Source organism: Acinonyx jubatus, chromosome E4 (assembly GCF_027475565.1).
Source record: "Acinonyx jubatus isolate Ajub_Pintada_27869175 chromosome E4, VMU_Ajub_asm_v1.0, whole genome shotgun sequence".
In the NCBI taxonomy this organism is placed as follows: domain Eukaryota; kingdom Metazoa; phylum Chordata; class Mammalia; order Carnivora; family Felidae; genus Acinonyx; species Acinonyx jubatus.
In genome coordinates, this window is record NC_069395.1 from 67014898 (window position 1) to 67041655 (window position 26758).

The following is a 26758-nucleotide window of genomic DNA, read 5'->3' on the forward strand; positions in this document are numbered from 1 at the left end:
AACACACATGCAAAAATTCTCTACAAGATACTAGCAAATCGAATCCAACAGTACATTAAAAGAATTATTCCTCATGATCAAGCGGGATTCATTCCTGGGCTACAGGGTTGGTTCACTAATCACGTATCAATTAACCTGATATACCATGTTAATAAAAAAAAGGATAAGAACCATATGATCCTCTCAATAGATGCAGAAAAAGCATTTGACAAAATACAGCATCCTTTCATGATAAAAACTCTCAACAAAGTATAGATGGAACATACCTCAACATCATAAAGGTCATATATGGAAGACCCACAGCTAATATCATCCTCAATGGGGGAAAAGAGAGAGCTTTTCCTCTACAATCAGGAATAAGACACAGATGTCCACTCTCACCAATACTATCTAACATAGTACTAGAAATCCTAGCCGCAGAAATCAGACAACAAAAAGAAATAAAAGACTACCAAGTCATCAAGGAAGAAGTCAAACGCTGACTATCTGCAGACAACATGATACTCTGTAGAAAACTTGAAAGACTCAACCAAAAAATTGCTAGAACACATGAATTCAGCAAAGTCGCAGGATACAAACTCAATGTTCAGAAATCTGTTTCACTTCTATACAATAATGAAACAGCAGACAGAGAAATTCAGAAAACAGTCCCATTTACAATGGCACCAAAACCCACAAGATACCTAGGAATAAACTTAACTGAAGAGATAAAAGATTTGCACCCTGAAAACTACAGAACACTTATGAAAGAAACCGAAGACGTCGCAAAAAAAGGAGAAACATTCCATGTTCACAGATTGGAAGAACGGACATCGTTAAAATGTCTGTACTACCCAAACCAATGTATATCTTTAATGCAATCACTATCACAATGCCACTAGCATTGTTCACAGAGCTAGAACAATCTGAAAACTTTTATGGAACCAGAAAAGACTCCAAATAGCCAAAGTAATACTGAAAAAGAAAACCAAAGCAGGAGGCATCACGATCCTGGACTTCAAGCTGTGTTACAAAGCTGTAATCAATAAGACAATATGGTACTAACACAAAAACAGACACAGATCAATGGAACAGAAGACAGAACCCAGAAATAGACCACAAACGTATGGCCAACTAATCTTTGACAAAGCAGGAAAGTATATGCAGTGGAAAAAGGACAGTCTCTTCAACAAATGGTGTTGGGAAAACTGGACAGTGACCACGTAAGAATGAAACTGGAGCACTTTCTTACACCATACACAAAAATGAATTCAAAATGGATGAAAAACCTAAATGTAAGGCAGGAAACCATCAAAATCCTAGAGAACACAGGAGGCAACCTTTCTGACCTCAGCTGTAGCAACTTTTTTTTTTTTTTTTTGAGAGAGACAGAGTGAGCATGCAGGAGTGGGCAGAGGGAGGGGAAGGGGGGGAGCGAGGGAAAGAGGGAGGGGAAAGGGAGGGAAGGAGGGAGGGGGAAGGGGGAAGAGAGAGAATGAAATCTTGCCATTTGCAATGATGTGGATAGAGCTAGTGTATCATGCTAAGCAAAGTAAGTGAGTCAGAGAAAGACAAATACCATATGATTTCACTCATTTGTGGAATTTAGGAAACAAAACAGATGGGGGGGGGCACCTGGGTGGCTCAGTTAAGCATCCAACTTTGGTTCAGGTCATGATCTTGTGGTTCGTGGGTTCGAGCCCGACATCGGGCTCTGTGCTGACAGCTCGGAGCCTGGAGCCTGCTTTGGATTCTGTGTCTCCCTTGCTCTCTGCCCCTCCCCCACTCACATTCTGTCTCTCAAAAATAAATAATAAACATTAAAAATTTTTTTAAAAAGTAAACAGGTGGACATAGGGGAAGGAAAAATAAAGGGAGGGAGGGAGGGAGGGAGGGAGAGAGAGAAACCATAAGAGCCTTAACTATAGAGAACAATCTGAGGGTTGATGGAGGGAGGTGGGGGCGATGGGCATTAAGGAGGGCACTTGCTGTGATGAGCACTGGGTGTTGTATGTAAGAGATGAATAACCAAATTCTACACCTGAAACCAATTTTTACCATATATGTTAACGAACGAGAATTAAATAAAAACTTGAAAAAAAGTCTAAACATTTCAGTTATGAGTCATATAAACCAAATCAAACTAGTTTCTGTAGGGAGGGAGGACTTGTTGCCTATCACAACTTAAATGGAAACCTCTTAACAAATATTTATGATGAGACCCTGATGAATGGGAGAAATGGGCTGAATGGGAGAAACCAGACCGTGAGTAATCCGTAACCAGGGTCCCAAGACAGATGCCGTTAATCCCTTGGCCAGTGTCCCGGAGTCTGCCTGGGACACGACTGGGCTTCAGGAAGTTAGGGTGACTGAGGAACCAGATGAGGAAGGAGAGTCCTTGTTCCATTGATGAAAAACAGCCGCACTGCATCTTCTTGTCAACAGGCGAAGGCTTGAACTCACTGCTACCCAGTCTCCACCAGAAGTTAATTCAGAGAAACTCTGTCTGAAAACCGAGGGGGACCCGGTCCGCCTCTCCCCCCAGAGCCTCCGCTGTGCGCCTGGACTCGGCCAAAGCAGCGGAGAGAGGCCGCCAGCCTGTAACCAGACGACACGGCATCAGTCCCTCATCCAAGGGCGGCTGTGAAGGACGCTTCCAGGCACTGTCATTCCCCGACCGGGGAAACTCCGTAAAATAATCCTGTCAAGTGAGTCACAGCATCTCAGAGAACAATGTTCTGAGGACACTGCTCATTGAATTATTGAGTCCTTTTCATAAAATCCTCAGGCAAGTTTTGTCTCATCTGGTTATGTTTCTCTTGAGCAATGAGTTTTTGTCTTATAAACACTGAACTTTGTAACAAATCGTATTTCCCTATATATGCCAGGTCGGGTTAGATTTTAAGTATCTTGAAGGTATCTACGTAAACATCCATACGCGTGCATTTACGCACACATGCACGCGCGCGCGCGCGCACACACACACACACACACACACACACACACACTCTTATGCAGGCTTCTCCCACTCTCCAAAGGTAGAGTTGCTATGAAACCTTCCAAAAGCCGCAGCAGCATAAAGCCAAGAAGCCATTACCATTAATTTATATGGAAATTTTTTGAGCCTTCCCACACCCCAAAAGGCTTTGCTGACAGCTGCACAAAACTAACCGATGCTCAGAGACACCTCCACTGGCAGCCCCGCCCAAGGGAGGCTGCATGGGGCCCGGGGAAGGAGCTGGGCCGGCGCCCTCACTGCCCCGTAACAGATGCGGCGGGCTCTCTTGTGCTTCTGGCCTTTTTTTGTAAAAGCAACATCCTCTCTGGATTTCAGCTAACAAACCAGCTATGCATATACATCTGCTGTAAAGCAAAGTGGCGTAAACGAACTTTCACAAGGTTGGGGGGTGGGGGGATATACCTGCACGCGCGTACACCTGCACCCCATACGGCCCCTGCAAAGTGTCCCGCGCCTGGCGACCATGCGGCATTAGCTGCTTGGCCTAAGGAACCACCTTTGTCCCTCCGCCTGCCCATTTCTAACTCCGCCTCCAGGCATGCAACCGGGAGACGCTGCTTCGGTCAGTATGTTACAGTCTGACAGAGAGAGAGAGAACAGAATGAAAGAATTACCTTTAAAAATGTACGTTTCATTTCGCAAATAGCCTTCTCTCTGATATCCTCAAGCTGTTTCACTGCCTGGGTAGCCTGCCGTGCCTGTTCTTCACAAAATCCATCCAGAGAATACGTTCGGGACCTATCCAGCTACTCACCCGATAGATGTTGAATGTTGGAGAGTCAAAGTTTGTTACAAAAAAAAAAAAAAAAAAGACACGAAATATTCTGGTCATCCTTTCATGTCATAAAGAGCATATTTTAAACTCTCTTTCATATACATTATGCTTTATACACCAAATGCTTTCCGTGTTCTTCAAATCCACACACTCACAGTTAAACTACATCTTAATAAAACACAGAAAAAAATACGTTATTATTTTAACTGTAACGAAGATTAAGCCTAAGCAGAAGAACTCAGGAGTTGAGGTGTTTTGAAATATCTGAGCCCCGGGGAGCCACCAAACCCAGGAATTGCTTTTACCCTTGAAATCTCGACTGCGTGCAAAATTACAGATATGAGCACTAAATATCGGATAAAGAGGCTAAGATAATCCAAATGACGTGAAGTGTGCATGAGCTCACTCGGAATGCAGCACGGGGGAAATCCCATCGGCTGTGCTACTGGGCCCCGCAGCACACAGACATTTCACCCACTCACGGTAGCCCAGTGTCTTTCCTCCTTGCGGTGTTTTCCTGTTTTTCCCACCATGTGTTAATTCTCTCACCAAAACGCATTTTCATCAACAAACACGCACCTTTATCCCGAGTGGTACTCTAATACTTGGTAAGTGTAGGCTTGCAAAAAAAAAAAAAAAAAAAAAAAAAAAAAAGATTGAAAAGTGCTCCCCTAACCTTAAAATTCTGGATTAACTCTGTGTTCTCCCTCTCCTCGTCCTTTTTCTGGTTACCAGGCCCTGATCTTTCCAGTAAAGGGTGTCTCAAAATGTCGCTCCCTTTCTGAGCTCACTGCCAACCACTAACTGAAGTCACTCTTGCTCACACCTGCATTATTCTAGTGCTCTAACCATCTCTTTGCCTCTCCCTGCCTTCCATTTCCCCCACAAAGGGACATCACATTAATTTTCCTAAAATGACATGTTCAGAAACTTTCAATCACTGTTCAGAATAATTCTCAGAGTTTACTCTACAGAAGAACCGCGCGGGGAGCCTGTGAAACGTGTAGATGACTAGCACCGCCCACTGCACTCTCCCCCAACAGGGGTGGGACACAAACACTCACATTTTCACGAGGCAAAGTACTGAGCCCCCAAGACACAATTATTCTTGAACGCAAATCCAACTCTCCAGCTGGTTCTATGGCCTTGGATAAACCGGTCTCCCTAGGTCTGGACGAAATGAGAATGCAGGCCCTTTCCCATCTGTTGTGGATGCTCTGGGGCCCTGCGGGGCTCACTCATCCACACAGCACGTGCACAATCGCTCTGGGCCCTGTGGCGCACATTCATCCACACAGCACGCGCACACCTGCTCCAGGGCCTTGAAGCACACACCTGCTCACCACAGCACGTGCACACCCGTCCCGGGGCCCTTCAGTGTACATTCGTCCACAAGACACACACACTCACTCCGGGGCTCTGTGGCGCACACTCATCCACATAGCACGCGCACACCAGCTCCAGGGCCCCGCAGCGCACAGTCGTCCACACAGCACGCGCACACTTGCCCACCATACCACGCACACACCCGCTCCGGGGCCCTGCGGCGCACACTGGTCCACACAGCACGCGCACACTCGCTCCGGGCCCTGTGGCGCACATTCGTCCACACAGCACGCGCACACCTGCCTCGGGGACCCCTCCTTGGTACCTGCGTCCCCAGCAGTCCACCTTCTGACTCCTGACCCCCGACTCGGTTCTCCAGGCTACGAATCCCTGCTGTCCCTCCTTCTGGGCCTGGTTTCTCCAGTGGGTCTCAGGAACTCCTGTCCCCGCGAACTTTCCTCACGACCCCCACCAGGAGCGCCCCCGCTCACAGCAGGTTCAGCTCCTAGCTCTCCCTCAGTCTGCTATTCTTGGCCCAACATTCAGACCCAACCTAACTTTCGAATCTAACATAAACTGAGCGCTTTCCTCACATTCACATCACCCCCCCCACCCGACCCAGCTCCCCAAATCCAGCGCGGCCCAGCTCATCACGTCCTCCTTTCCCGCAACACGCCTAGACTTCCACTGCAAAGGCTGGTCTCCGCTTCCCCTGAATCTCTGGGGCGTGAGTATTTCACAAGCATCGTTTGCTGATAAATCCTCCTTGCCTTCTATTTTGCTACCTGGTTGGCTAGAATGATTAGCAAAGTTGAGGGACTACCTCTAGAATTAGCAATCATTTTTCTATGTAAAGAATCACCAATAAACTGTAAGCAAAGGAAAAGTAACAATACCTCATTTTTAGTTTTACCCATCTCCTCTGCGTAAAATAGGTAATTGACAAATATTTACAGGGTCTAAGGTCTCCAGGGAAGAGTCCTATCATCCCTTCTCTGTCACTCTGTGAGCATTACCATCCATGAGGCACAGCCTTCACGGATATACTAAAGTTTCCTTTGCCTTGACGCCCACCATTAACTGGTAAATTCTGTGACTCGGTCACTCATAAAACAATCTAATATAGCTGTCCAACCAATTTCCTTCTAGAATAAAACCATATAAAAGTACTCTTCAATGAAATGTCTCGTACTTAACTTGAATTTAATCCTTTTGAAACACGGATTCAATTCAGTTATACAATACAGTTATAAAAAATACACTTCATCTGTAATAATTCATTTTTTCATTAATTCTTTTATTCACTCGAAGACTACTTATTAAGCATCTACGTATCAGCCACTATACATAATCAATTCTAAAAATACGCTGATTTATAGGTATTAACCATATTACACATATATAGTCAACACAATTAATTTTTTAGTTGATTATCCAATTTGAGTTGATTTATCACATCCTTTCACTATTTTTAAGTCTAGATGACTACCAATTTTACTTTTTAGTACCTCCTTCACACAGTGGGTAAATGAAGCAAAAGCTGCTGGAATCCTGTTCAATTGTATACTAAACACTTAAAACGTATAGTTCTATATACTTTAACCTCTCTGAAAGAACTATTCTAGGGACGCCTGGATGGCTCAGTCAGTTAAGTGTCTGGCTTTGGCTCAGGTCACGATCTCATGGTTTTGCTCATAAGTTCGAGTCCCGCATCAGGGTCCCTGCTCTCAGCACAGAGCCCGCTCGGATCCTCTGTTCCCTTCTTTCTCTCTGCTCCCTACCCTCACTCTGTCACTCTCTCAAAAATAAATAAAACATTTAAAAAAAAGAAGAAAGAACTATATAAACTAAAACATTCATTAAGAAGGTCACCCTTTCTGGGGCGCCTGGGTGGCTCAGTTAAGCATCCGACTTCAGCTCAGGTCATGATCTCACAGTCTGTGAGTTCGAGCCCTGTGTCGGGCTCTGTGCTGACAGTTCAGAGCCTGGAGCCTGCTTCAGGTTCTGTGTCTCCCTCTCTCTCTGCCCCTCCCCTACTCATGCTCTGTTTCTATCTCAAAAATAAATAAAAACATTAAAAATTTTTTTTTAAAAAGAAGGTCACCCTTTCTTAGAATTGTGGAACAGAAAAACCCATAAATTGAAGCAAAACCTCCAAGTGGCAACTTATGACAATTTCTTGCCATGTAATCTTGAGAGAGAAGAACATCGCAGGTAGCTAACAATTATATATTAGAAATTACTATTTATAAATGATATTGCACATTTAGAGTTTTGAAAATAAAGAAATGGCCTCATAACAGACTTAGGTTGAATTGAGGGATGAAACTATGTATAAAGAATGTTGTTAGGGGCGTCTGGGCGGCACAGTCAGTTAAGCGTCCAACTCATGATTTCAGCTCAGTTCATGATCTCACGTTTTGTGAGTTCAAGCCCCTCACCGGGCTCTGTACTGACAGTGCGGAGCCCGCCTGGGATTCTCTCTCTGTCTCTCTCTCTCTCTCTCTCTCTCTCTCTCTCTGCCCCTACCCTGCTTGCTCACTCTTTCTCAAGTAAATATACTTAAAAGAATTTTTTAAAATAAGGAATGTTATTAATTATTAAAAATGACTATCCATGGAAATGATGTTCTTTGCAACTATTTTGGAACGTTAGTCATCCGTAGTGATGGTTTCTTCTGGACCTAGAGACAGGTGTTCCTTTGATTCAAAACTCCTTTTGTTCCTCCTGGTTTCTACCTGCAAATAGAGGCTAACAGTAGTATGCTGCTCCTCACCTTGATGAGGCAAATGGCAGATGGAGTTTCTTCATATTCTTTTCCATGTTTGCCATCAACTGCATCTTCACAAAGTCCCTTTACATAGAGCAGACAGCCTTGAAATAACTCATCAGCCCCAAAAAGATGGTGGCACAAAAATGACCTGAAAGGTAAAAACTTTCCAGACTTATCTGGCTCCTGTTCAAAATGAATACAACTCACTTAGAGGGAACCGTGTAATTTGTTTTGTATCCATATGTATTGTATCTATTTTAAATGACATTAATAAACATAAGCATAATGGGGTTTGTTTGGCTAATAATGCTGAAAGCAAGGTTCTGGTATTGGGTGTGTTGAGTAAAAAAATACGAGGGCAAACAAGTGATGATATAATTTTACGCCACTGAGTTCTAACAACTTTCAAACAGTAGGCGGCGATGTACAACATAAGTTATACTTCTCCTATTAAATTTAAATACTTTTCCTCAACTTATGTTTTCCCCAATTACGGGAAGAAAAATTAGCTAGACTTGGGAACCATTTGGAGAATGTTTCTTAAGTTCTCCAACCACCTATATCCCAGAATAGAAAAGATGGGCCTTGCTCTTTCCTCTGCCCCTTTCTGCAGGTCCGATCGTGGTCACAAAGGTGAGTATTCTCACTTCTAACAACACAAGACAGAACCGAAGGAGAAAAGAGCAAAGTGAAAGAGATCAGGCTCCTTAAAAACCGGATCAAGAAAAGCGAACCTCCCTGTGCAACAGTGTATCAAAGAAGGGGGCGGGGGTGGGGGGGGCTTCTGCCCTTCACCGATCCCTTGTGGGGTGGCTAACTTTTATAGCTGATTTTGGTATATTTTATATAAAAATATAATCATCAGAAATTAGCCTTTTCCTGTCTTTCCATTTTATTGGCGAAAGCTTTATGCACCATGAAGAAGCTCCCTGGGCCCTTTATTCTCACTGCCCTCCCCCTCCCCAAGGCCTTGTGGTCTTTGTCATAAAGGCCTCCTCAAATGACACAGGCCTCGCATAACCTGGAGCTCCTCACAGAGGTGGAATTTGTTCACGGACACTCCCCTGGGTATCTAGTACAGGGAAGAAAAGAAATCATACTGAAGACAAATGGCACATTCCAGAAAGTGAACCGCCACAAAAAAAATCAAACCCCGTCCTGGGATTTATTCACAAGAGAATGATGATGAAGATTCACATAGTAACGAATCCACATTGCCCAGCATTGTTTAAAGCTTCCTTCTTTCCTTTAAAAAAATATAATTGACTTTATGTGTGTATTTTAACACAGATATGAGGAAACTAGGGAGGGTTCACTGTGAAAACAATTATAGGTGGGGAAGGCATGAAAGCATTTAAAACTGTGATGGTGAGATCTGACAAGAGAAAAATAATGCATCATCTGATGACTATTCAGGCACAGGTGTTACCAGGAACTCGCCAACAAATTTCCACCGCGTTGTACTGGAGAGCTAAATACATTCTCGCAAACTTGACTCACAAGATTGAACTGCTTGGCATTAGAACATATATCACAGAAATCTCTTAAAACTCAGGTCCTGGCTCCTATAAAAATGGGGTAAGTGTACTTTTCACTACTCCTCCCTCTAGGTACAACTAAAAACTCTGAACGTTACATGTGAGGTGAACATGAGAAGACACTGAGAGGCAGAGAAGACAGACCGGCCAGGAGTGACAGGGTCATCAGGCGCGTCTTCTTCTGCCTTCTACAGCCCAGGCTTGGAAATGCCAACAGGTGCGGACAGAAACGCCTGCTGTCTGGCTCGAGGGCCAGAAAGGGGCAGCCGAGCAAGACAGAAAACTTTTCAACAACCACCATTCTATCCCAGCGAGATACCAAAGGGGGGAAAGGCCACGTGGAGAGCCTGGCATCGTGCGCCGGGCAACTGGTAGTGAGCCTCCCTAGCGGTCCTCTGGGGGTTTTCAGGGAAAGCTGAGCAGGGAATAGGGAAGGTCATCCTCCCTGGGTGGTGGTGAGCAGAGAAACAGAAGACATATCATTTTATAAGTTAAAAAATATAATGACTGAAATGAAAAACTCAGTATGTCGGCTCAACAGCAGAACGGAGTGGACAGAGAAATCAGTGAACCAAAAGAAGAACAACAGAAAGCATTCAATCTGAACAACAGAGTAAAGCTGACTGAAAAAAATAAACGGACCCTCAGGGACCAGCAGGACCATAAAAAAGATCTAGCATTTGCCTCCCCAGTCCTAGAAGCAGAGGAAGGAGAGGGCAGGACTAAAAACACTCGACGAAATATGGACGAAAATGCAACAAGTTTGTCAACGGATGCACGAACCAGAGGTTTAGAAGCCAGGTGACTACAACAGGATAAAGACAGAAGTCCAACCACCACACATCAAAGTCAAACTTCCGAAAACTACAGCCAAAAGAAAAAGTGTCAAAAGCAGCAAGAGAAAAAACCGTCTACAGAAGAAAAGCAATTCGAATGACCACGGAGGCCAGGAGATGGGCTCAGAGGAAAGAACTGTCCACTCAGAATCCCATATTCAGCAGAATCTTCTTCGATGACAGAGAAACAAAGAAGACGCTTTCGGACATGGGAGAAGCAGGAGACTTTGCTGCCCGCAGACCTGCCCTAACAGAATGGCTAATGTAAGTTCTCGCAACAGAAATACACAACAAAACAGCCCAAGGAGCCCTGCGACATTGAGAAGGAAGCAAGAGCATGATAAACAAACCAAACTGAATACATTTTAAAAACACATAGACTGTCGTTCTCGTTCTCGAGTTTTACAATGTATATTTGATGGTGGAAGCAAAAAACTGTAACAGTGCCGAACACAAGTAGAGGAAACATTTAAGACCGTCATACTGTAAATGGGGGAGGGCAGAGGGACACAGAGGTAAGGTTTCTACAGTTCACTCAAACTAATAAAATGCAACAGGTTTCTACAGTTCACTCAAACTAATAAAATGCAACGCTAGTAAATTGCACGCTACGCATGTATGATGTTACGCCAACAGCAACCACCAAACAGCTACACAGAAATACGTTAAACAATAGTATAGAAAAATCCAAATAGAATTCTAAGAAATACTGCTTTAGTTGAATATTCAAATAATCCACAGAAAGAAGAAACAGACAAAAAGCAGAGGGAAGAAACAGAAACCAAAAAATAAAATGGCAAACTTAAGCCCTAACAAATAAATAATTAGACTGCACGTCAAGGGTCTAAACACAGCAAGTAAAGACCGAGATTGGCAGACGGATCTGAAAACGTGATCAAACCATATGCTGCCTCCTAGAAACGAATGGCCATCAACAACCCCCCTTCCTCCCAACCCCTCACCCACGCCCCTCCCTCCAACCACCCCTGTAGCAAAGGGTGTCCCTTGAACAGAGGAGGAGTTCAGCTCTCTGCATCAAAGCCACCCGGGCCAACGAAGCAGTGAGGCTAGAGAGTTACGTTAACCCATTCACAAAGCAGGCTAACTCTAGCCTCATGCCTGGCACGTAGAGATGCTAAATAAATATTCTTGAATTAAAAAAAAAAAAAAGACAAGCCAAATCTGGGAGAAAATGTTTATAAACCAGGCACAAGGGACTCGTGTCGAGACTATAAAAAGAACCCTTAAAAACTCAACAGTATAAAGATAAACAATCCCACCAGAAAACATGCAAGGGACATGGAGAGACATCTCACCAGAGAGACATGGAGAGACATCGCACCAAAGAAGATTCACAGATGGCCCATAAGCACACGGAAAGATGCTCAACATCATCAGGGAGACGCAAACTAAAACCACAACATGATACTGCCAGAAAACTGCCGGAATATCTAAAACAAAAGAACAGTGACAATTCCAAATGGCGGCACAGAGGTAGAGAAGCTGAATCACTCCTACGTTCCTGTCGGGGATGGAAAAAACAAAACAAAACTAAACGTGCAATCGCCATATGACCCAGGATTGCACTCCTGGGCATTTACCCCAGACAAATGAAAACTTGTGTTCCCATAAAAACCTACATATGAAGGTTTAGAGGGCTTTATCTACAATAAACAAAAGCTGGAGAACAGCACGTGTACTTCCCACTCTCAGCACGCGCCCCTCCCCAGCCATCGAGGAACGCCGGATAAATGCGGCAGCCTGGATGGAAGTCCAGAGTTGCGCTCAGGGAAGAGCCAACCCCAACCCAAAGGTCGTATACTGCATGACTGCATTTATACAACATTCTCGGAAAGACAAACTCACAGAAATGGGGACCCGCGTTGTGCTTGCCACAGGCTAAGAAGAGGGTGGGACTGGGAGGGAAGCGAGTATGGCTGTACAAGGGCAACACGAGGGACCCTGCGGTGACCAATCTTCTGTATCTTGATGACGTCAGTGCCACTGTCCTGGCTGCCATATTGTACAGTAAGTTTGGGGGTTCTACCTCTGGGGGAAACAGGAGGTCTCTCGGCATCATCTCTTACAACTGCATTCAATCACAGTTACCTCAAAGTACAAAGTTCAATAACAACAACAACAACAACAACAACAACAACAACAACACGGGGCTGCCAGAGACCCCGTAAAACAGGATTAACAGCCATTTGACTCCTATGACGCAGTCACTCCCCTTTCTGGGAGCAGAAAGGTCAATCAAGCGACCAGGGGAAGTCATCATAAGCTGTTCACAGAACTATCATCTCCTCATGCCGCAGACTGACATACTGGGAAATGTCGTCAGTGTTTATCATCACGTGTGATACACAAAAATGGTGTTTGAAAGTAAGATTGACTAAACCTACTCATAACCGTGACGTGACTTTCCAATCACTGAGTGAAAAGTGATTTATACCTGCTACCATACTACATATTTAAGATAAGGTTTCCCCTTAACATAGTTAAAAATGCATTTGCCTCTTTAAGCTTACCTGCTCTTCTCTGTCTTAATTCTTCTAACATTCAATTTCCAAGTAACAAATGCTTTATTAATTCTGAAAGGAAAGATATTTCTTACATTCTATATTTGTAAGTCATGTATTTATATGGAATACATTTATTTTATTTTTTTTTAATATGAGATTTAGTGTCAAATTGGTTTCCGCACAACACCCAGCGCTCCTCCCAACAGGTGCCCTCCTCGATACCCATCCCCCCCCCCCCCATCAACCCTCAGTCTATTCTCAGTTTGTAAGAGTCTCTCATGGTTTGGAATACATTTAGTAACGTCTTAGAAATCCTAGATTTCCTAGAACAGGTCGCATTCATCATAAACTTTACTTAAAGCAAATACCAGACCACATCACTTCTCTCCCCAACTATCAACAGAACAGAGAAAAGTAAATGTCATCAAAACTCCTTATAATTCTCATAGACACATAATTAGTTTAGTTACTGTTAGGACGTCCCTGGAACCACAGTGGAGGGGACGGCCATCTTGCCAATGCAACCCAATGAAAAGCCCCTAGTAGCTGCCAGAACGAATTGGAGGTCAACCAATCACCGGGCGACAGCACGACCTGGCGCGAAAAAGGCCCACCCGGGAACGCTGCAGCTTAAAAGCCCTACCCCACCACACCCGGGCGCGACCTCCCTACCTCCTCTCTCTCTCTCTCCCTGAGTCACGGAACCTCGCCCGAGACCTTAGTTCCCAATAAAGCCTTTGACTGCTAAAACTTTTAGTTCTTGACTCTTACCTTTACCCTAGCCTACTCCTGACCCTAACAGTTACCACATCCCAATTAATATAAATCTATAGAAGTATATTCTTTTCCCTTATACCTTTATTACCTTACTGGTTTTAAAAGAGATTCTATTTTGAGAAGAGTCAAGATTCAATTTTCAGTGATAAGAAAGTAACGTTGGTAAGAAATCACTGTATACTGGTAAATAAAAAATTAAGATAGTGTATACCATATTGATATTTAATATTTATGTTTTTGAAAGGATGCATTTGTAATTTTAAAACCTCAAGGAACCCGTCTGAGAAGGATGGTAACGGTGACACTTGGTGACACTTTCAAGGTGACACTTGTTTGCCAAAGCGAGATTCCTTACGCGGCAGGCAAGAGCCAACTGGGAGAGGACCACTTGAGGGGCCAATCGGAACCAGCCCATCTTCCTGGCTGATTCTGAACCACAGAAGACTGAAGGAGCCCCAGGGACAAGCAAGCAGTTCAGAAAGCATCCCATGATGTCACACAAACAGGCACACCCAAGGCCTTAGAAACACCTCAGATCTGGTAACGTGACCTAAGTCAGGCTCCCAACAGGCATTTCAGTTAAGTTCCTGTCTCACTTCGAACCAGTCACAGAACCTCAGGACTCTAGAACCATGGAAACCAGACGAATCACCCCAATGACAGTGTGATGAGTGTCCACACCAGGCCACGGCACAAGTCCTCCGGGACGGCCCACAAGGTAAAAGGCGGGCACTGCAGCTCAAGTCACCCCTGCACGAGACACACATCACCTCCGTAAGCCGCTAAGCCCCTACACTGGACACACCACGTTGCCTCCATAAGCCGCTAACCCCCCCTGCACCGGACACAGCACATCGCCTCTGTGAGCCACTAACCCTTCAGATTCACCTTTTTCCTGCTTGACATGTTGTTACAATTATATGTCATAAAAAAAAAAAACTTTACAAAATGTTAAAAATAAAATTTTTAAATCAAATGAATTTATAGGTTTTAATCTGCGTAAACTTTAGCTTATACTTTGCTTAACATGAATTTTAAAAAAATGAATCATTTTGACCACGGACTTACTGATGCTAAATGTCCTATAAGATGACTCATCCCAGTTCCAACTATGCTTCAAAAGCTTAATCAATTGAAATTACTTAGAATGGAGCGAACCCCAAGGATGTGTTACAAGGCAAGGATGACGGCAGAAAGCCCAACGATGACAGTTTACACTGGCACCTAATTTAAGGGATGCGATGATCATCTATTTTTTTTTTTTAATTTTTTTTTCAACGTTTATTTATTTTTTTTGGGGACAGAGAGAGACAGAGCATGAACGGGGGAGGGGCAGAGAGAGAGGGAGACACAGAATCGGAAACAGGCTCCAGGCTCCGAGCCGTCAGCCCAGAGCCGGACGCGGGGCTCGAACTCACGGACCGCGAGATCGTGACCTGGCTGAAGTCGGACGCTTAACCGACTGTGCCACCCAGGCGCCCCAATCATCTATTTTCTTGAAGACGAACTTCTCAGAACTGTCTCTCAGTCACCTACACGGCATGTGACTCAGGTTCGGACAGCCAGCCAGAGCCCGCGTCCTTGCCGACCAACCTCTCCGACACTTCGGAGTCAGCGGTACCATCTCTACCTCTGGGTACACACCGACCTTGATCCTGCCTCCCAACTTCTGACCTTGCTGTGTGCTCTGTCTAAACTATTCCCTCAAGACCCCCTGTGGACGTGTCCTTCTCATCAATGAGGCCTCCGCTTAAACAGCACCTCTCTGGCCGTCCTACTTAAAGTAGCAACCACACATCTCTGCGTTATTATCTTTCTGGCCCCTATCACCAGCTGAAATAATCTTATTTATTTACTTGTTATCTATCTCCCTCCATGAGAATGAAGTTCTACAGGAACACAGACGTTGTACGTTTTTTACACGATGATGCCTCCAGTGTCCAGAACGGTGGAGCAAAAGTACACAATACTTGTTTTGTAAGTGAGGAACTTCTCTGCTACAAAATCCACTCACTTCTCTCATAAAAGTAAACTTCCTCAGGTTCTTAGTTAGTCCAACTATTTGATATCAAATGTAACCATTTAAGATATGACATGTCTTCTCCTAGTCTCCACCAGGTAGCAGCAGACCACAAGGAAATACATACGTTAGAAACAAAAAAATTATGGTAACAGCACCGTTCTGTTCAGGGACGGGTGCGGCGTGGTGCACAGCACAATGTACGGACGCCTGAAACTAATGTGACATCAGGTGTCGACTACACACGAACAAAAGGAAAGAAAAAAACCAGGTACAAACACTAGGAGAACAAATCTGGGACCGCTGTGTGAAGGATCGGACTCGCAGAAACCCTGGTGTCCTTGTCCCGCTGGGTCACTCAGAACTGGATGAGTTATTAAGTGATGACCTCGAACCAAGCTGCCCCAGCCCCCTAATTCTGATCTATTTTCCTCTATAACATTCCTTCTGCCCCTGGTATTCCACGTATTTATGTTTTTACCTCTTACCCACTACAAGACATTTGAGAGCAAGACAATTGTTTTGTTCAACAGAGTCTCTCCAGCATCCAGAACAATGCGTGGTTCTTGCAAACTCTCAATAAATACTCATTTAATGAATCAATGCATGAAAAACACACGGTTTCTGCACGGTCATTATATACGTTATACACATTATACACGGTCATTATAGTTAAATCTGACCATAAAAAAATCTTTTTCTTACAATATTTATCCAAAAAGATGGGCGTTTTCATACCTAAATGGGTAAGCTTCCTTTATCTAAAGAAAACTGTATCGCAGTATAATTGACATACAGTATTATATTAGTTTCAGGTGTGCAACACAGTAATTTGACACTGTAGACCCTGTGAACTGATGCCTACAATAAATGTAGTTATCATCTGTGACCATATGGTTAATACAGCACTCGCGACTGTATTCCATAGGCTGTACATTCCATCACTGTGACTTATTTCATAACGGGAAGTCTGTAACTTCTCTTCACTCGTTTCATCCCCCACCCAGCACCTCTCCCCTCTGGCAAGACACAACTCTGCGCTCTGTATCTATGAGTCTTGGTTTTGTTTCGGTTTTTTAGGTTCCACATATACGTGAAATGATGTGATATAGTTCTTTCTCTGTCTTACTTCCCTTAGCAGAATACTTTAGGGTCCCATCCGTGTTGATGCAAATGGCAAGATTTCATTTTTTTTTTTTCTGGCTGAGTACTGTTCTGTTGTACATAGGTACCACCTTTTCTTTATCCATTCATCTCTACCAGTGAGCCCTTTGGTTGTTTCTATGTCTTAGCTATTGCAAATAGAGCCACCAGAAACAAAAGGAGTGCATTATCTTTTCAAAGTAGTCTTTTCATTTTCTTAGGATACCCAGAAGTGGAACTGCTCGATTGTTCAGTAGTCCTAATTTTAATTTTTTCAGGAATCTCCATCCTGTTTTCCATAGCGGCCGCACCAGTTTACATTCCCACAAGCAGTGAGTGAGGGCCCCTTTTCTCCACATCCCCATCAATTCTTGTGATTTCTTTTTTTAATAATAGTCATCCTGACATGTAGCAGGTAATAGCCTATTGTGGTTTTGACCTGCATTTCCCTGATTAATGATGTTAAGCATCTTTTCATGTGTCTGTTGGCCACCTGGATGCAGGTCCTGGAAAAATGCCTCTTCATATCCTCTGCCCATTTATGAATTGGATTGTTTTTGTTACCGAGTTGTATGAATTCCTTTTTTGCTTTTTTTGGATATTCATTCCTCATTATATATGATTTACAAACATCTTATCCCAGTCAGTAGTTGGCCTTTCCATTCTATTGATGGCTTCCTTCACTGCTCACAAGCTTTTCCGTTAGATGCCATCCCATTTGTTTACTTTCCCTTCTGCTGCCTTTGCCTTTAAGTCAGATCTAAGAAAACATCTCCAAGAATGACGTCAAGGAGTTTACCACCTACTTTCTGTTGGGTGTTTCATGCATTCAGTTCTTACTTTCAAGTCTTTAACCCATTTTGAGTTTACTTTTGTGTGCGGTGTAAGCAAGTGGTCCAGTTTTCCCAACACCATTTGTGAAACAGACTTTTTCCCGTGGCATATTCTTGCCTCCTTTGTGGAAGATTAATTGGCCATATAATCGTGGGTTTACTCCTAGGCTCGCTATTCTGTTCCTTTGATCTACATGTTTATTTTTGTGCCAGTACCATACTGTTTGATCACTACAGCTTTGTAGTGGATCTTGAAATCTGAGATTGCAATATCTACAGCTTTGTTCTTCCATACATAGTATAATGTCATGTGTAAATAATAACAGTTTAATTCTTCCTTTCCAATTTGGATGCCTTTTATTTTTTTCTTGCCTAACTTCCGTGGCTGACTTCCAATTCTATGCTAAGAAATGTAGTCACCCTTGTCTTGATCCTGACCTTAGAGTAAAAGCTTTTAGCTTTTCAAAGTTGGAATATTATTTTAGCTGTGGGTTTGTCATATATGGCTTGTACTGTGTTGAGGTACATTCCCTCCATATGCACTTTGTTGAGAGTTCTTATCATAAATGAATGTTGACTTATGTCAAATGCTTTTTCTGCATCTACTGAGATGATACAACTTTTATCTTTTTTTTTAATGTGGTGTATCACAGTATGTCACATTGTTTTGCAGATGTTGAACCTCTCCATTCCTGAAATCAATGCCACTTGACCATGATGTATGATCCTTCTAACGTATTTTCTAATTTGATTTGTCAATATTTTGTTGAGGATTTTTGCATGTATGTTCATGAGGGATATTGGCCCGTAATTTTCTTTATTTTTGTGGTATCCTCTGGTTTTGATATCAGGATAACTGATGGCCTCATAAAATGACTTTGGAAGCTGTCATTCCTCTTCCATTTTTTTTTTGAAGAGTTTAAGAATAATAGTTATTAAATATTCTTTGAATGTTTAGTACAATTCACCAGTGAATTCTGATCCTGGACTTTAAGTTTTGGATTATTATTTAATCTCCTTACTAGTAATTGGTCTATTTAAATTTTCTACCTTTTCATGATTCAGCCTTGCTAGGTTATATGTTTCTAGGAATTTATCCATTTCTTGTAGGTTGTCCGGTTTGCCTGTGTGTGACTGTTGTCTCTGTTATGATTCTTCATATTTCTATGGTGTCAGTTATAACGTCTTCTGATTTTGAGTTCTCTTTTTCTTCATTAGTCACCAATTTCATCTTTTTGTGGAACGAGCTCTTGGTTTCATTGATCTTTTCTGTTGTCTTTTTAGTCTCTATTTTACTTATTTCCACCCTGATCTTCATTATTTCCTTCCTTATACTAACTTTGGGTTTCATTTGCTCTTCTTTTCCAATTCTTTAGGTTTAAAGTTAGGCTGTTTGGGATTTTTCTTCTTAATGTAGGCCTGTATTGTTATGAACTTCTCTCTCGTAACTGCTTTCGCTGCATCCTGTAGATTTTTGATATGTCCTATTTATGTTTTCATTTGTCTCTAGGTATTTTTTTTTAATTTCTCCTTTTTTTCCTTCAAAGGTCCCTTCATTTCAGTAGCATGTTGTTTAATCTCCACATTTTTGTGGTTTTTCCAATTTTCTTCTCGTAGCTGATTTCCAGTTCTACACCATCATGGTTGAAAAGATGTTTGATGATTTCAATCTTGCTAAATTTACTGAGATGTTTTTGTGGCCTAGCATGTTATTTACCCTGAAGAGTGTGCCGTGTGCACTCAAGATGAAACATATTATGCTGCTTTTGAATGTAATGTTCTATATAGATCTCTTAAGTCCATCTGGTCTAATGTGTCATTTGAGGCCAATGTTTCCTTACAGACTTTCTGTATGAATGATGTAATTATTAACAAAAGTGGGATGTTAAAGTCCCCTCCTATTATTGGATCGCTGTCTCTTTCTCCCTTTATGTCTGTTGATATTTCCTTTAAACATTTTGGTGGGTTCATTAAACATTATGTTGAGTTCATATACATTTATAAATATTATATCCTCTTGCTGGATTGACCCCTTTATCATTATCTATTTAATGCCCTACTTTATTTTCTATAAGTCTTTAAGTCTATTTTGTGTGAATATAAGCTACCATAGCCTTCTTTTCATTTCCATTTGCATAAAATATATTTTTTCATACCTTCACTTTCAGTCTGTGTGCCGTTGCTTTTGAAGTGAGTCTCTTCTCAGCAGCATATGGAGGAGACTTTTTTTTTTAGAAGCCCATTCAGTCACTCTACATCCTTTGATTGGAGAATTTAGTTAATTTACATTTAATTTTAATAGGTATGTACTTACTGCCCTTTGTTATTGTTTTCTAGCTGTTTTTATAGTTTCTGTTCTTTTGTTCTTCCCTTCTCTCTTCCCCTGATGTCTGACAACTTTCTTTAGTGTTGAGATTCCTTTCTCATTTTGTGTATTCATTGAAAGTTTTTGTGGTTATCATGAGGTTCAGATACAACATCGTACGTATATAATGCTGTGTTTTAAGTTCACAGCAACTTAAATGTGAATACATTCCAAAATTCTACATTTTCATCCCCCTCTGTTAATGTTTTAGGTTTTTTGTCACATTTTACAACTTTTTATGTATTACTTAACTAATTATTGTAGTTTTAGTTAATTTTACTATGTTGGTCTTTTGAATTTCATATTAGTTTTATAAATGATTTACTACCTTCACTATATACTTACCTTTTTCCACTGAGATTTTCACTTTCGTATGTTTTCTTGTCATTAATTAGTGCCATTTCTTCTTAGCTTAAAGAAGTCCCTTTAGAACTTCTTGCAAGGCTGGTTGGGTGGTAATGATGTCCTTTAGCTTTTGTTATATGAAAATTCTCTCTCTCCTTCAATTCTGAGTGGCCGGGTACAGTATTATCGGTTGCAATTTTTTTTGTACTTTGAATATGTGCTGCCACTCCCTTCTGCCTTGCAAAGTTTCTGCTAAGAAACCTGCTGATAGCCTCCTGGGTTTACCTTGTGTGTAAACAAGTTGTTTCTCTCTTGCTGCTTTTAAGATTCTCTACCTTTAACTTTTGACATTTTAATTGTATCTTGGGGTGAAACCCTTTGCGCTCATCTATTCTTCTCCCAAACTCGGGAGGCACCTTTATGACCACTGCTTTGAACTCTCCATCAGGTAATTTACTCACGTTGCCATTTCATTAAGGTCTTTTTCTGAGGTTTTGTCTTGTTCTTTCATTTGGAAGAGAATTCCTCTGTCTCATCTTGCCTGATTTTCTGTGTTTTTTTTTTTTTTTCTATATATGAGGCAAAACAGCTACCTCTCCCAGTCTTGAAGAAGTGGCCTTGTGTAGATGACCCCTGAGGCCGAGAAGCACAATCCCATCTGGCCACCAGTGCCAGGTACTCCAGGGTGGTCCCGAGTGTGGGCTACTCGCACCTGCTGGCTGGGGGGAGGCCGGGGCTGTGGCACTGAGAGGCATGGCACTCATCTGGCAAGGTGGCTGCAGTTATGGCCAGGGGAGGACAGGATGCCTGCCCAGCTGGCTGTGGTGCGGCTGTGGCATGGAGTGATGGGGCATGCCCAGGTTACAGGAAGACTGCCAAAATGGCTAATGCCAACACTGGCATTAGCAAAGTACAACAGGATTGCAAAATGACACCTGTCCCAGGAAGATCCTGCTTCTCTGCAATTCACTTCAGGAATCAGGGGGTCACTCTCCTTTCGGTATGGCCTAGATGCTTCTCAAAGTGCAGCTTTTGTTCTGGGTCCCAGGGTGAGTTGAGTGTGCGTGCAAACCCTTTACGGGCAGGTTCTCTGTTCCCCAGTTTTATGGTTTTCCTGGACACAATCCCCATTGTTTTACATTTTGGCAGCTCATCTCTCCGGTGCAGAACCCAACAACTGAGGTGCCCGATGTGTGAAACATCCCCTACTCCTCAGGGAGAGTCCCCACATTTTTGAGATCTCTCCTGATTGTGGCTGCCGCACTGGGGGTAGGCTGTTTGGTGAGAGCATGTCTCTGTCTCTTCTACCCGTCTCCATGCGGCCTCTGTCCTCTGTTTCCAGGACTTTTCCAGAGGAAATTATTCCACATGTAGGTGTGTTGTGTCTGTGGGAGGTAGGAAGTTCAAGGATCTTCCTGCACCTGCATCTAGCCTAAAACACCCCTATGGAGTACCCCGTTTCCTCTGTAACTCCCCACAAAGATGGCACCGGGCGGCAGAACCCACATGTCAGCCGAGCGGTTTCTGTTTCAACAGGACCGTACTGCAAATAATTGGCTGCGTTTTCTTTCATCTCACCGAAACTTGGAAAATATCCTGAACTGCTGCAATAAATGGTAACACGTTCTTTCTAAAAGCCATTCCACAGTCGGTACAGATTCTACTTCTTCTACGCCACCTACATTAGTAACCTGTAAACACAGAGCACAAAAGCATGACTTTATTTTCTTAAAACAAATATGCACAATTTTCAAGGACTTAGGCAACCCTGGGTTTGCCTCATAACTACTTGCCTTGATAATGAGGCCTGTTCTGTATACGACCTCCACCACTTCGTCTCTACCCAAACTTGGTTTCCCGTCCCACACGGCTTCCATTCTTGCCATTTTTCTAATGCTATTTCTTGTGCTCCGATAGAGAAAGAATACGAGAAATTTCCTCACCTTGACATACTTTTCACAGATGCCTGTTCTTTTCAGTCTCAAAATTCTCACATTTTCTATACAGGTAGTATTTATGAGCTCAATTTTAACTACAGGGATAGAGTGGTTCCAGAGGGGCTAATAATCCCATTGCCAAGATACCCCATTTTGACACTCAAGAACCACAGGACTTTCTTTCCTCAAGGAATTCTCTTCCAAAGAACCCCTCTCCCCCATGCGAATGGTAGCCTTTTCTTAAATGTCTTCTAGGAATAAAAGTATGCCTATATCACCACATACGTATTTACGTGCATACTTTTGTTTATATAGAAGTCGTTCTTTCCATTTTCAGTTGATAATACACACGGGGCATCCCCACACGTGCACCTACAGATTTGTTTCCTTTGGATGTGGCCCCACCCACACGTGCTTACAGTGTAGCTGGGAGGCTGGCGCCACAGACACTAAACAAACGGCCCAAACAAGTAACAAGTTGTACGATCGCAACTTGTGATCAGTATCAAAGCGCTATTTGAGTGTATTGGGGGAGTGAGGTTTCTACCTCTGGCGATGAACTTTCTGACCAACCTGAGAAAACAGTTTTTTCTTTTATTATTATAATTCCTATGACGTCAGCAAATCCCTGTAGTCTAGTTTTCTTTAAACACACACACACACACACACACACACACACACACACACACACACACACTTAAGGTATTTGAGATAAAATTGAATCCCCAAACCTAAATCTCTAGAAAAAAGAAAAGGAACCTCGCCATTAAAAAGCTTTCTCCCAAAGAGGATCTGAAACATAAGCTACTTCTCAAATGGCCAGGTTTGTCTGCAACACACAAAGATATTCTAAATTGAATAATATTTTTCCATTATGACTCTCCAAGCTGAGCACGCCCACCCTCTGTTACCTTGGAGACAGATGATGCTGTAATAATCCAGAATTCTTTGCCATGTCTAGCTCTGTGAGCAGAGACCACCTGGAGGTCATACGGATTATAGACACCTTTACGATTTTTCCGAGAAAGGCAATATACAAATTCTCCATCATCTTTTAAAGGTTCCTGAGGTTAAAAAAATTTTAATTAACTTGATCAAATTAAGTAGTAAAATGGCTGAACAGGTTACTCAATAAACTGAAACGATTTTAGATGAAAATTAAGAATAATATCCCTGAGGAAAGTTAACATCAAATTGTGTCCAACCGAAGTTCAACAAGATCAATCTTATGAAAGATTTAAAATATATAATTTTCATTCTTACAGCGTGGTGAAAAAACATTCACGAAAACTGATCTATGTGCTCACTCATGCGTGCTTATTCACACAAAGAACTTGGCAACATACATTTTACAACACGCTCCACCTTCAGTCAATCTTCCAACACCAGAAGCCTTTTGAGCACATTAATCATTTATTTTGTTAATGACGGTGGCTTAGTATTAGAGTAACAGTAGCTAATATTTGTTAGGTAAATAATTTGTTAGGTAGATAATAAATATTTAATAAGTAATAACTTTCATATATGTTATATTAATAACCACGAGAATTTAATTGCTTGAATTTTTTAAATTAACCACGGACGATGATCGTTAAATAGATGCAGAAACTACTAGTTTGAGAAATTAGGTCATTTGAGAAGAGTCACAAAGACAGGCAGGGGCAGGCTAAGATGTGAGCATGTGTCTGACCAAACCCACACTCTGACACACTGCAATTTACCCTAACGCCTGCTTCTGTTTTACCTGGCATTATTGAGAAATCAGCCATTCCACATTAAGAAAAAATTCTAAGTGAAATTTCTTTCTTCTAGCTTTGAACATTTTTAACTTTCACTATGAACCCTCTACAAGAAAGTTCAAGTTAGTCATTCCTGGATAATTAAAATTTATTATTAAAAAAATTATAATTCAGTGATGCCTTCAGAAGCTACTGAACTGAGTAAACAGTTTCTGATTACTGGAATTTAAAATTCTGGATCCAGTTTTACTTCTTAAAAAACCATCTTCCCTTAAGACCCTTCGTGTTCCTTCTCAATGTCTCAACCGTTCCCCTTTCTCGTTCTGACCGGACACAATGCATCCCTGGAAACCTTAAGAAACAAGTCTACAAACCGCGAGTCAACGTTAATAACTCAGCTCTGGGTGGCGACGTGCACGGTGGCGGCTGTGCTCCAGGTACTGGGCCACTCCAGGCATTTCTGTTCTAATTATCGTTCAGAAAGTTAAGGATGTTAGAACCTTAACGCAGACACGACTCTCCCAATGGGTCGTGTATGTAACTAAATCATCCACGTACAAGAAGCACAGTATGTTCCAATTAAATATTGTCTTTCGATTAAAAACAAGTATTTGTTTCACATTCTCAATCCTCTCTTCACATACACGCGAAACACACCTTGTCAGTGAGTCCAGGGGCATCCAGCTCACGGACAGCTTTGTGAAACCACGGCGCCCACCATCTGCCAGGCACACGCCACGCGCATTGCCTCATTTCCTGGCCACAGCTCCCTAACGTTAAGTACTATTATTTCCGCTTCAACATCAAAGAAGCTGATGCTCAGAGAGGCCAGGAACTTGCCCAAAATAACGCCGGGAGCGTACAGATAGAGCCTCACACCCGGGAGACTCCGATTCCATCATGCGTGGTGCTTGCCTTTACGTTAACGCTGCCTCCGACAACGATCAAAAGAGCACTCGTCCTCCTGGTGACAGCCTAGAGCAGGGCCAGCAAACCACGGCCGGGCCCACGCGCCTGTTTCAGTAAATGAAGACCCCCTGGAACACAGCCACACCCACTTGTTGCTCCCGCACCACGATGACAGACCTGAGTGGTTACGACAGAGGTCAGGGGGCCCGCACAGCCTAAAATATTTACCATGTGGCGTTTTTCGGAAAAAGGGAAGTCGGCCCCTGGTCTAGAAACACCGTTCTCAATTGTGCGTCAGAATCGCCTGGGGCAGCTTCATAAAACGCGGATCGCTGGGCTCCACCCCCAGAGTCTCTGACTCACAAGTGGGGGCTAGAGAGGGGACTGTGGATTGCTAAAAAGCTCCAGGGGACACTGATGCTGCTGGCCTGGGGCCTGCCATTTGAGCGCCCTGGGTCTCCGGAGTAGGACGAGAGGGTCCTGCCCAGTCTTTCATCTTCTGTAATGAAGGAGGTCACAGGAGGCAGAGTTACCAGCGCTTGTCGCTGCCTGGACTCCCCGGTCACGTGACCCCGGACATGCTAGAACTTCCCCGAACAGGAAGGGATAAGGACATACACAGATAATGAGACAGAAAATGGGGCACGAGCAGTAAGGGTGCAGATACATGCTACAAACGCATGTTAGGATTTCTTCTTAAATCGCAAAATAACTGATAAACAGGAACATAAGAATAGATTCAAATTTCGGACACATGTCGTATCTGTTTCTCCGTTCTTGGAATAAGTGAAATGAAATGATGCCCCACACTTTCAGTTTTTGATTGTTTTGGGTTTTTGTTTTTTTTTTTACATCCAACACTTTTATAAGCATGTACTATGAAATCATGATTGTTAATTTGATGTTAATGGGATATTTAATTTTGATGTAATATGCGCAGTGAATGAAATAAAGATTAAGATACACTTTCAAATAACAACTTTTATAGCACAAAACTGAATAAAACAGAGTAATACCTTTAGAATAATCTTCTGAACTGCAAGTTTGGAACTTTTGTACTCCAAACAGCGCTGCGGTAACATTGTTTGCCAGCCAAACTTTTCTCGTAGCCTTATAATATGTCTTGTCACATCATCATCCTCCGGTTCTGGTTTACAACATTAAAAAAAAAAAAAGATCTAATACAAGTGTGAATATGGGCATCACTTAAGGATAATGTATACTACTCCAAATATTTCTAAATGGAGAAAACATTTTAATGGGAACTTAAAAGTTTACACAAAGGCTCTATAATTGGAAGAGAAAAAATGGCTTAAAATTTACTTTTAACATAAGCTGGAAAGAAGGAATAATATTTTTCCACCTAAGAAAGGTATCGCAGAAGCCCTAATTCTGCAATCACACGGTTGGTGGCGCGAGAAGACACCGGAACAGGCGCCAGTTAGAAGGTTTTCTTAACAGAAGCCTACGCTGGGCTGGGAAAGAAGTGATGACCACCCACGGTGGGAATATGCTTCCTAAAGATACTCATTCCACAGACACCTTTGAGACCTTTTTTTTCTTGATCTCTTAGCGGCTAAAGATTCTCTCCTTCTGGAAACGTTCCTGTTGCTTGGTTTGTATCTGCCATGCCTACAGGTTGTCCCTCTTAGCCCTTAAGCTTTTCTTGATACATCACGGGAAGGGAAGCAATCCCAACACCATGCTGGCAAAACCGGCAATGCCATGAAGTTGTTCAAGATTTCTGGTCCTCTTGCGGCCCCTGGGTGGCTCAGTTGGGTAAGCGTCCGACTTCAGCTCAGGTCATGATCTCGTGGTTTGTGAGTTCAAGCCCCACGTCGGGCTCTGTGTTGACAGCTCAGAGCCTGGAGCTGCTTCAGATTCTGTGTCTCCCTCTCTATGTCCTTCACCTGCTCTTG

General features: G+C 42.7%; 1 protein-coding gene across 5 annotated transcripts in view; it reads right to left on the reverse strand.

The window, feature by feature from the left end:
• DNAH14 (dynein axonemal heavy chain 14) overlaps positions 1–26758 on the reverse strand; it is a 324348-nt gene that overhangs the window by 258397 nt on the left and 39193 nt on the right. For all 5 annotated transcript variants that reach the window (XR_008293043.1, XR_008293044.1, XM_053209129.1 and 2 more), the window contains exons 5-10: positions 25856–25986; positions 23103–23255; positions 21833–21945; positions 12778–12840; positions 7876–8020; positions 3613–3744 (exon numbers count right to left, since the gene is read on the reverse strand). Coding sequence is in view for 3 of the 5 variants with exons in the window: in XM_053209129.1 (XP_053065104.1) it covers positions 3613–3744; positions 7876–8020; positions 12778–12840; positions 21833–21945; positions 23103–23255; positions 25856–25986 (737 nt within the window). In the remaining 2 variants the exon portion in view is untranslated. The remainder of the gene's footprint in view (positions 1–3612; positions 3745–7875; positions 8021–12777; positions 12841–21832; positions 21946–23102; positions 23256–25855; positions 25987–26758) is intronic.